The sequence below is a fragment of the Protopterus annectens genome, chromosome 15.part0 (assembly GCF_019279795.1).
Source record: "Protopterus annectens isolate FY-2018-M chromosome 15.part0, PAN1.0, whole genome shotgun sequence".
In the NCBI taxonomy this organism is placed as follows: Eukaryota; Metazoa; Chordata; order Ceratodontiformes; family Protopteridae; genus Protopterus; species Protopterus annectens.
The window spans coordinates 95,315,480-95,327,682 of record NC_056749.1 but is presented as its reverse complement, the minus strand read 5'-3'; the positions used below and the strand labels follow the sequence as shown (position 1 = coordinate 95,327,682).

The window sequence follows — 12,203 nt, the reverse complement described above, 5'->3', positions numbered from 1 at the left end:
GACTAGAGGGGAGCAATGACCTCTTTTTTCCTGAATGAGAACCCTTTTGTGATGAGGTGTGCCACATAGAAAGATTTCCTGACTACTGCGGCAATGTAATCATCAAAGGAGAGACTACTGTCCACCTGGGTCCCAAGGTCTCTTATCATACATTTAGTGTTAAGAAGACTGCTGCCTATGTGGTAGTTCATGGGTACAGAGTTTTTACCAAAGGGGATAACAATGCACTTTTTGGCACTGACCTTGAGGCCATGGCTCTGACAGCAGATATCTGTCTTAGTGAGGCCCTTCTGCAGGATGTCCACATCATTTGGGGACTCAACTATAGCTCCTAGTTTGCAGTCATCTGTGAACTTTGTTAGCCAGAGGCCTTCTGTTTTAGCCTGTACTTCAGAGAAGTAGATACCAAACAGGAGAGGTCCCAGGACTGAACCCTGTGGTACTCCACTTGTCACTGGCTTGTTGTCAGATTTGGAGTCTGAAACTTTTACAGTGTGGGTTCTGTCAGTGAGCCAGTTGTCAACCCATCTTGTGACATAGGGATTTATACCTGCTTTAGTGAGTTTAGCTATAATTGCAGAATAGGGGATGGTGTCGAAAGACTTGGCGAGGTGACTTTGGTGACTGCCTCAAAGAAGTCAACTAGGTTCAGGAGGCATGATCTGCCTTTCACAAACCCGAACTGGGTGGGGTCTAGAGTTTGGAGGTTACCAGTGTCTTTGCTTATGAATTCCATGATGATATGTTCCATGGCCTTGCAGACCAGGCTCGTCAGGCTAATAGGGTGATAGTTCCCAGGATCAGTGGTGGCTCCCCCTTTGTGGAGTGAGATAACTGTTGCTGTGCACCATTCAGTGGGCACAAAGCCTGATGTGAGGCTATGATTGAACATGGTGCTTAGGTGGTTCATTCTGAAGTTGCAGCCTGGGATGTTGTCCGGTCCCATGGATGCTGTGTTTTTGGCTTTAGAGAGTGCTGCTTTTACCTGTGAAGTTGTGATTACAGGGACTCTGCATTCTTCCTGTATAGATATGGGCCCTTTAGTGGGTAAGAGGGGGGATAAAGTTAGCAGTGAACCTATCTGCCAGAATGTTGGCAATATCAGTTGGTTCTGTAATTTTTGTGCCATTGTGCTGTAACTCAGAGCAGATCTGGGTGTTGCCATTGAGATTCTTGACATAGCTATAGAATGTTTTGTAGTTGTCCTTAGAATCAGTGGCAATCTTGTTTTCATAGCTAGCTTTGGAGGATCTTATAAGGGATCTCAGGTTCTTACTGAGGCTGACCAGGGAGCTCCTCCACTCATGGGATTTTACTCTCTTTTGCAACAATTTCTTCCTTCTGTTGTAGAGTTTGTTTATGTCTGGGGACCACCAGATTGACTTCCTTTTTTTGGAGGATAGAGTCTTGGTTCTGTTTGGGCTAGCATGATCCCTGCACTTGTGTAAGTGCTTATAGAGTGCATTTGTGTAGGATTCAGCAGTCGTAACTGTATTGTCCATCTCAGATGGGTGTCATGAAGTTAACCACTTCTGTCTTAAGAAGCATGAAGTTGGCTTTGGAGAAATTTTTTACCGTGGTTTCCTTAATGGAGGGAAGTAGGTGCAGGATGTGGATATCTAGGGTGATTAGCTTATGGTCGGATCTGACCAACGAGGAGTTGACTTCAGGTGTGGAACACCAGTCACTCATGTTGGTAATGACTAGGTCTAGGATATTGTTGCCCCTGGTGGGGATGTGGATAAGTTGATCCAGGGCATTGGAATTTATGAATTCCAGAAAGCGCTGAGCAAAGAAGTTGGTACATGAGTAGTTTTCCCAGTTAATGGTGGAGTGGTTGAAATCGCCCAATATTAGGGTGTTTGGTTGAACCCTAATATTTTGCAGTATATCAAGAAAAGAGGAGTGGGAATCCTGAGGCATGGTGGGGGATCTGTAGCAAGCTACAATTTGGATTGCAGTTTTGCCCAGAGTTAGTTGCACGTGGATAACCTCGGCTGCATTACAGATACTGGATCCCCTTAGAATGACACCAGATGCTTAGCCAGTTGTTGAAGTCAATCATTTTGTTCTTGTACTGCGGTATCATTCTGGGTGATGGCAGGATGCTTCTCAGGGCTAGGGTCATACCTACCTGGGCTACAAGATCGGAGAGCTCTTCCATGTCTCTTTTCATGTAGTCCAGGGAGGTACATCTCAGGTCATTCACATCAACATGGACAATCACAGAGTCATATTTGTACTTGTTGTGGAGTGACCTGAGTGCGTGGGTTATGTGGTGGATCCTGGCACCCGACAGGCAGCTGACAGTAACTTTCTCCTTGTTTAGCCTGGTGAGTGGGACATGAGTGTGCCTGACTACAGAGTCACCTATGACTAGTGTGTTGGGTACATTGTTTTGCCTTATGGGCTGTGGTTGAATGGCACATTGAGTCTGTGAGCTATGTGTCATTTGGGTTGTGTTGGTGATGGGAGGTTGCTTGCGTTTCTGCTTTGGAGGTCTCTGTTGCTTGAGCAGATTATTATTGAGAGCCTCTGAATGTTTTTGTGTTTCTATGTGTGGAATTTGGTGGTGTAGGTTTAGTGGGACTATGTGATGAGTATTTTGTGGTGCAAGTTGTTTACCTTCTCCTCTTGACTATCAAGTTCAGTCTTGGTTGGAGAGAGCTTTACCTCCAGTTTAGCTAGATAAGTGCATCTCTCACAGGTTGTAGTGTTGGGTGATAGGAGGAGAGGGTTGTCTGTGTACATCAGGCAATTGTGACATTGCCACAAGATGTCCAGATTCATCAGATTGACAGGAGAGAACACTGGGAGCTGACCCTTGGACATGCCTGAATAAAAAACTATTTTCCTCTAGACAAGTGAGGAAAGTGAGTACAAGAGCTGTTTTTCTCTAAGCAAGTGAGGAAACTAAGTACCAAAACTGTTTTCCTCTAGGTAATGAGGAAGGGTGAGTGCTGTAGTAATTTGTAGTTTATTTAGAGCTTACAACAAGTTATGAACAAGTGCTGAGCACAAATAAGCAAATTCAAGTGCTAAAACTAAGAATCTGTATCTAGGTCTTGTTGCAGATTGGCTACCTAGTGCTTACCACTCTCACTGGTAAGCTAGAAGCTTCCCTCCAACACAGAAAGGCTTGGGGATACAGAAGCTTACAAACAGTCCTGGATACAGCAAATCTGTATCTGGACTAAACTAGTTACAGGGAAGGTGGGAAACAAGCGCAAATGTGGGCTTTTAAATCAGAAAGTTATAAGAGATGGAAAAACTGCCCAAATGGCCAATAAACTACAATTTCTGGGTCAGAAACCACTCTTGTGGTAGATAGGCTACCTACTGCTTACCACTCCCACTGATAAGCTAGAAGGCTTCCCTCCAACACAGAAAGACCTGGGGCACAGAAGCTTACAAACAGTCCTGGATACAGCAACTCTGTATCTGGATTAGACTACTTACAGGAAAGGCAGAAAACAAGCTTAGAATTTATATATGTATATATATATATATATATATATATATATATATATATAAATATATATATATATATATATATATATATAATATATATATATATATATATATATATATATATATATATATATATATTTATATTTTTTTTAGAAATAATGAACTAATGACAGTAGCAAAAACACTTTACATGCAGTACAAGCTAGCACACGAGTGTAGCAATATTAAGGCAAATACAGTTTAAATAAATGCAGATAAGATAAAAATGACAAAAACAAGTTTATGAAAAATCAAATAAGAGCACTTGAACACTTAAAAGCACACAGAACAGCAAATTAAGGTACTAAGGTAGAAGACAGTTATGTAAGAGCAGCTCAAGAAACTATAAGTATTTTTTTTTTTTTTTTTTTTTTGTGGAGAGGGAGGGAACAGAGCAGATTAAAATGCTATAGGGGATGTCCTTCCCAAGTGCTCTCTCTGTACACAGCAGAGGAGATGGGACTGGTAGGAGTGTGTGAAATCAAAATATGATCTCACTGTACTCATTTGAGTGAGCAAATGAGATGGGCCCACCAACATTTAAGTGTTCGAATATAAATAAAAATTACAAAAAAAAAAAAAAAAAAATTAAAAAAAAAAAAAAACTAAAGCGTGTAAGCAGCGGGGCAAGCACCCCCCACACCCCCCGTTACTTAAATATACCAACTCCAAGATCGCGCTATAGTGTAGGGAATGGGAAATTTTCTATTTCCGCACTGTAACGCACTGAAGTGCGATCTCGGAGTTGGTGTATTTAAGTAGCAGGGGGTGTGGGGGGTACAGGGGAGCTTGCCCCCCTGCTTAAACCCTTCCCTTTTTCTTTTCTTTTTTTTTTTTAATATTATTTTTTTACATATACGAACATTTGAATGTTCGATCACTAAAGGTTGATCTTTAGCGATTCGAACATTTAAACATTCAAATATGTAATATAGACCCCAGGACTTCTTTATGCCTTTCCCCTGTTTCCCCTCATATCCAAAGTTATCCAGAAAGCAAAATCCTTGGGAAGTAGGATGATTCTCATTGCCCCATATTGGCCTCGGCAGATTTGGTACCCCTTCCTCTGGCCTCATCTTCAGGAGAAGCCATGGGCTCTGTACCCATTTCCAGACCTTCTGACACATATGTTAAGAGCACTTCATCCTTCTCTCCACACCCTCAACTTGACAGCGTGGCTGCTCCACTTACCAGTTTAGTCAGGCTTCAAAACTTCACTCCAGTGGTCAAACACATATTGATGTCTTCTCATAAAGTTTCACGGCTGCAGTAACTATTAGAATCCAGCTGGCTGCAATTCTGAATTTCCACATTGGTGATCATTCTCCTAACTTAATGTCACACAGGTTGTGTAAAGCATTTTTAAAATGCACTTCCTTATTGAGACCTTTTAAAGAACCACTTTCTCCTTGGGATTTAAATTTTGCCCTATCTCAACTGACGTTGCCACTGTTTGAGCCTTCTTCATCTTGTGACCTCAAATTTATTTCCTGGAAGATCATATTTCTAGTAGCTGTAACATCTGCCAGAAGAGTCTCAGAGTTGCAAGCACTGTCAATCAGGCCTCCATATCTGATCTTTCATAAGGATAGGGTATCATTACGAACTCATCCATCCTTTATACCTAAGGTTTACTCTCAATCCAGTATCAATCAATCCATTGAGCTCCTGGTGTTTTTCCCCAACCATAGCAACAAGGCAGAATATAAACTCCACCAATTGGACATGCATAGACAGCTCAGATTCCATTTGCATAGAACTAAAGATTTCAGGAAATCTGATCAATTATTCATCTCCTTCTCTGAGGCAAAAAAGGGGTATGTCAGTATCTAAAGTCACCCTTTCAAATTGACTCTCAAGTTGTATCACCTTTATCTATACCTCCAATAATATCTATACCTCCAATAATAGAAAGTCACCATTCAGAATTAAAGGTCAGTCAACCAGAGCATTAGCTACAACCTCTGCTTTTCAGGCCAAAATGTCTATGGATAGTATTTGTGCTGCAGCTATGTGGGCCAATCCTCATATGTTTATCACTGCTTACAAAGTGGATTTGGCCTCCAGGGGCAGAGCTTCCTTTGGTTCCAGTGCATTCAAAGGTGCACTCTTGTGAGCCACCCAGGAAAAAGGTGCTAGGGACACTGTCCCATCCAAGTAAGAATGAAGGTGAGATTAGGACAAACTAACATAAAGGAGTTATGTACTCACCATAATGTTCCATGTTTGTTTTCCATCTCTCCATTCATTCTTACGACCCCTCCCTCCTCCCCCCATCCAAGGACTCTTAGAGGACCTGGTGGTGATCTTTCCTCTGTGTGTGTGTGTGTGTGTGTGTGTGTGTGTGTGTGTGTGTGTGTGTGTGTGTGTATGTGTGTGCGTGTCTGTGTGCATCTTTGTGTGTGTGTGTGTGTGTGTGTGTGTGTGTGTGTGTGTGTGTGTGTGTGTGTGTGTGTGTGTGTGTGTGTCTGTTGGGGGGTGGCTGAGAAAGTAGGCCTAGAGTGCATTTCAACTAAGTCCAGACCTGTACATAGAGCTGCTGCAATGTATCCATGTTGCAACTAAGTGCCACTAACTGTAAATGCCCCTTTGTGAGATTGGCCAACATACTGTGGTACACAGGCCTGTTGTAATGTAAGAGCACTGTAGCTACAGGTCAGTCTGTGATTACTACTCCTAAAAGTTTGCAGCATGAACTGAAAGTTTGCTTAGCAGGGGGGGTGCAGTGACAGGGTAATATGAAGACTGGAAGTGCCTATGGGGCGCCCAACTTAATATCTGTTGGGGGGCCTCAAAATGCTAACACTGTCCCTGGCTGTTCATGTAATTTTCATTTAATGTTGGAGTTATCTACTTGTGTTTCTGATATTTTGTGCTTTCTGATTCTTACACTAGTATTTACTTATGAACCTATAAACACAATCAATCTGCAACTATTACAAATCTAATCCATAACCAGATTTCAAAATCAAACCCTGCACATTGTAGCTGTGAGCTTCAGACCTTGACCATTATGCCAACTCTCAATTGATTGCTTTCTACAAGTTGTGGTATGATACCTTTTTTCTTCAATGATTGCTTATATACTCATGCATATTTAGCCCTAGAAGAATGACCTAAAAAGTCCATGGTCCAGACTATATGCTGGCTGTGTTGACCCATTCTATTGACAAATTTTGCTGGTTTTAATATGAGCTCCATCATTGTGGATGGATACGTATGCCATGTGTTCTGTTGCTGCTCAAGCGATCACTAAGAAATTAGGACAAATTGTTCATATAAACTGTACTACAGAAAAGCTAGTGCCTTGTGAAGGATCTTGTTTGACTGGCATAGCATTTGTAAATGTCATGAAGCAAATTGAAATGGCCTGGCAAAGAACATTGTATGCACTTTGAAAGAAGGGATGAATAAATGAAAGGAGAGTCTGTGGAAACAAACTTGTCGGGGTTCTTTTTGATTAACAGAATTTTACCTTTGGAGACATCATTTATGTCCCCTAGAAAATTGCTTTTGTCACAAAAGCCAATATCCATATTTCTTTTGATTCTGCCAGAACAGAAAGCAGAAAAGAAAACTGAGCACAGACTCAGACCTATAAATATGCCACATTGAGATGTTTTATACCGAGAGATGATGACTCTCATGGTAATGGTCAGAAATGGATCTCAGAAGGAATTCTTAGTCGTTCAGGAGCTCCATCTTATACGGTGACAAGGAGGTAAGAACTCACCTTTGGAAAAGCATGTGTATAAAGAAAGAGCTCAAGTCAAAGAGATTTACATCAGTTTGTGAACCTGGAGAAAAGCTCATTTTCTGACCGATAACGGGATCCTTACATATTTATTACCAGAGATGTCTGACATAATGTGTAGGGTTGTAGCTGAGGAAACACACCTAAGCCTTTCTTACTTCGGGATCCTTACATATTTATTACCAGAGATGTCTGACATAATGTGTAGGGTTGTAGCTGAGGAAACACACCTAAGCCTTTCTTACTTCGGGATCCTTACATATTTTTACCAGAGATGTCTGACATAATGTGTAGGGTTGTAGCTGAGGAAACACACCTAAGCCTTTCTTACTTCGGGATCCTTACATATTTATTACCAGAGATGTCTGACATAATGTGTAGGGTTGTAGCTGAGGAAACACACCTAAGCCTTTCTTACTTGGGATCCTTACATATTTATTACCAGAGATGTCTGACATAATGTGTAGGGTTGTAGCTGAGGAAACACACCTAAGCCTTTCTTACTTCGGGATCCTTACATATTTATTACCAGAGATGTCTGACATAATGTGTAGGGTTGTAGCTGAGGAAACACACCTAAGCCTTTCTTACTTCGGGATCCTTACATATTTTTACCAGAGATGTCTGACATAATGTGTAGGGTTGTAGCTGAGGAAACACACCTAAGCCTTTCTTACTTCGGGATCCTTACATATTTATTACCAGAGATGTCTGACATAATGTGTAGGGTTGTAGCTGAGGAAACACACCTAAGCCTTTCTTACTTCGGGATCCTTACATATTTATTACCAGAGATGTCTGACATAATGTGTAGGGTTGTAGCTGAGGAAACACACCTAAGCCTTTCTTACTTCGGGATCCTTACATATTTATTACCAGAGATGTCTGACATAATGTGTAGGGTTGTAGCTGAGGAAACACACCTAAGCCTTTCTTACTTCGGGATCCTTACATATTTATTACCAGAGATGTCTGACATAATGTGTAGGGTTGTAGCTGAGGAAACACACCTAAGCCTTTCTTACTTCGGGATCCTTACATATTTATTACCAGAGATGTCTGACATAATGTGTAGGGTTGTAGCTGAGGAAACACACCTAAGCCTTTCTTACTTCGGGATCCTTACATATTTATTACCAGAGATGTCTGACATAATGTGTAGGGTTGTAGCTGAGGAAACATACCTAAGCCTTTCTTACTTGGGGGGGAGGGTGCTCTAAAAATATTCTTACTGACTTGTCACTGGTCTTTGTAAGATGTACAATTTATGAGCATACCACTTCTCACTTAAAGATAATTGTGAAACTCATTTTTTTTCAAAAGACCAAGAGTCAGTCAGGTTTTGCTGAGAGTTTGGTAATCTATTTAGAACAATAAAATATAGAAGATGACATTAAATAATTTGGGTGGAACCTGAGCCAGGACAGAGTCATGGTAGGGATGACAAGGGGGCAACCTGACGTCAGAGGTTGTGACTCAGGCTGGCATCATAGGGAATCAACCACACTCATTAGGAGTCTAAAAACCCTTCTGTACATGGCTAGTGTGTTAATTAGTAGACTAGAAGACAGTGCTTTGTTTAAAACATGAACTGACAGGCTTGACCATTGTCAAGGATACTGACAGAGAGCAACAGGTAATGATATTTCATAAGTGTTAGGTCTTTACATAAATGTGTGGTTTTATCAAATATATCTGAAATCAGAAGTGCTGACTAAAATGTGCAGGAACATAATGTACAACTGTGATTTGATCTGATAAAGCAAACCACCCATTAACAGTATGGTTATTGAGATGAAACAAGAACAAGCAAATATTCCTGGCAAAAGGACATAGTAATCTGTGAGAAGTTGAAAAGGTTAAGCAAAAGAAGATGAGTACATTGGGGTCTCTTGGCAGGACAGGAGAAGTTACAGCAAGTTGTCACGTTGAGCTAGGTGACTGCTAGTAAAAGTAAAGCACAGAGGTAATTAGTCTTCTATAAAACTAGCATGTGACTAAAGAATCTGCACACCTTAAACTGCTTCTTTGATAGATACCAGAAGTCAGGATGAGGTACAGAGGGGCTCACTAGTGGGAAAGCCATCCTGCCATAATCCCAAATGACCCCTCTGACAATTTCCATAATGCTGCAGAGCAATGGGGGGGGGGGGCTCCTTGTGGGCTAGATCATGACTGACAGGTTTGAAATGGCTGGAGATACCTCTACGAAGGGACAAGTAGGGAGAGTAAGCATGAGATAAAATGACTTTGCTGTTACAAAAGAGCCTGATTCTACTAAATATTTGCAATCTGAAATGAGAAATAAAATGTAGGACAATGTAATGCATAAAAGAGCTGCAGTGCAGAAACTCACTCAAACTATGAATTATTGAGATGAAACTAGAACAGCATTTTATTTCTTATCCACTCCTATTTTAAGTAGCTTACATGCCCACAATCTTTAAAGAAGTCATTAAAAAAAAAAAATAAAACTGACTTCAAACAATAGTGAATGTAAACATTGTGTCAGTAGGTCCTAAGGGAAAAAGATTTTAAACTGCAAAATTAGGAAAATCAATGTATCTGTATTTTGAAGCAAAACTCCAAGCTGCTAATGGAATGCTTTGTGTCCGTGGTACAAAGTTTGATTGCTTTCACCTTCATTTTTTAATGTATTACTCTGAACAAGTTACTTAATCAAACAGTGCTCCCAGGGTGCCCCTGAAAAGGGACACTTTCTACACCTTGCTTACCCAGCTAAGACATGTTAAATAACATTTTACTGGATCTTTTTTTTCCCTTTTCTCTGTTGTTTCCAATAAACTGCAATTAAATTAAATTAGATAATAATTAATTAATTAATTAATTAATTAATTAATTAATTAATTAACTTGATTGGTATGAAGGGGTAAATACTGCTGTTATAAACTAGTTGCTAGTGCAACAGATTTTGCATTTGCATGTATTTTCTGAAGGGTATGAACTTTAAAACTCAAATGCCTGTCAGTATTTAGGGACTGCAATCTGTAATGAATTGTCAGAAAACCACAATTAATACAAGGGACAGTCCAAAAAAGTATGAGACAACAATATAGAAATTCTGCAAAATTCTGGAGTGCTCAGAGGTATGCATGGGTACAAGCTGTCAGGGAAAACAAATGGCGGTGTGGGAGAGCCAGTAGCAGCTTCAGAAATGAATGAATGAAGTAATGCATTTGTAGTGTTCAGTGTGGGGTAATAACTGCAGCAATCTGCTTGTTACATTATTATCATACTGCTTGCTACAGTTGCAGACTGAGCTTGAGTTTTTTTTCTTTTAACTCTCTTTTTCTGTGCTCTTCAACTTACAGTTGGTGAACCATGCTAGGCTCTATATATGCTAGTGGACCACGATCTTGTGTTTGATGATGCAGTAGCATATCTCCACAAGCAATGCTACTGTGAGTTACCCAGCTTGTAGTACGTAGCCACACAAGCTGCTAACTGTTCTCCAGGCTTCACTTCCCCAGTCTCACCTTGCTATTGCTGTGCAGCTGTGTGCCAAGCACAGTACTGCACATTGGAGCGAGTATGGGCTATCTGGGAATGTCAGGCATGTGAAGGGTGGTGGGCTGTGACCTGAATAGGGCATCGGTCAGGGTGATATACCTTGGTCTGCTGCACTCTTGGCATTTAGAGTTGTTGGTCATTTGTGCTCAGTGTTAGGAAGCTGTGGCATCCTGGTGCACTGAGATTCATAGGTGAATCCTGGACAACATGTAAGAACTTGTAGTCCTTCACTTAGTGTGCAGAGAGAATTCCGTTCAAGTTAACACTGCAATGTTGATTTTCTTTGAATAAATAATTTTTGGTTTTCTTCCTTCTAGTCCATTTTTTAAACATAAGTACACATGATAGAAAGAAGTAAAAAATGACACTTTTGGTATGATAGGATCCGTTTATATTAATTGTTTTATATGTTTCTCATTCTAGTTATTACTGCCCAGTCTGTGCCACTTAATAGTAGCGATGTCGAAGAAATGTTGAACTTAACAGCTGGCAGTGCCACCATGTCTATTAAGAAGAAAACAGTTATTAATGGGATCAGTGCAGGTAAGAATGTGAAATAGCTATAACTCTACCTTCATTGTTTTAATGATATTTTATGGTTACTTTATCTCAATCCCTGCCTTGTGTGTAAAGGCTATAGATGCAAATGTACTGCTATGTTAAGCTCTGATCATTGGCTGATTTTGGGATTCTAGTAATGTTGCTCCTTTGATCAAAGTTCCTTTCGGGTTTATTGAATGCTGGAATGCCTGAGGGATGGTATAGTATTTTATTTGCCATTATAGATAGCATATATGATATATGGTGAGTTAGTTCTAGACAATCCATAGAGGAATGCAGTGAGGGGTTTAGTTTGGGGTGCTGGATTCAAATTTACTTATTTTATTATATCACTGTTCGAGCCTGTTCATTAGAGAAGTTTGAATATTTACAGAAACTGTAGAGACATACAGCAAATTTGGAAATAAGCAGGCTGTTGCAGTTACTTTCCTGCTGTTGTTAGAGAGAAATGAGTTGAGGTTGTAAAGCAGCCCTAATTTGCAGGGGTTTATTTTTGGATAACACCACTGATGTTTGGTCAGGTTTAAGTTGTCATTTTACTCTACTGAGTACTTCTTAGATGTGACTATATTTAGTTTAGTGCTAGCTGGTAAGAGGTTACTGCGAGTAAATGTGAGGGGGAATACAGTAGGAGTTGGGATAATTCTATCCAGCTCTGAATAGAGGAAAAGGGGTCTTAGTTTGATAAACTGCAATTGAGAAAATGTTAGGCGGAGTAAAGAAGAGTATAATTGTTTTAAATTTAGCTGCCTTGTGCATGTCATTTATAGATATATCATATAAGAGGACTCCTACTATTGACTATGTGGCACCCTTGTTTGTACTGGCAGGTGAGCAGAGTAGGAAT

The 12,203-nt window shown here is 40.3% G+C and overlaps 1 protein-coding gene across 1 annotated transcript in view; it reads left to right on the top strand.

Annotated features, from left to right (window-relative positions):
* The window catches only part of LOC122789795 (adhesion G protein-coupled receptor E3-like), a 1,074,489-nt gene that overhangs the window by 502,911 nt on the left and 559,375 nt on the right, over positions 1-12,203 (top strand). The window contains exon 6 of the mRNA XM_044057237.1: positions 11,219-11,338. Coding sequence (XP_043913172.1) covers positions 11,219-11,338 — 120 coding nt within the window. The remainder of the gene's footprint in view (positions 1-11,218; positions 11,339-12,203) is intronic.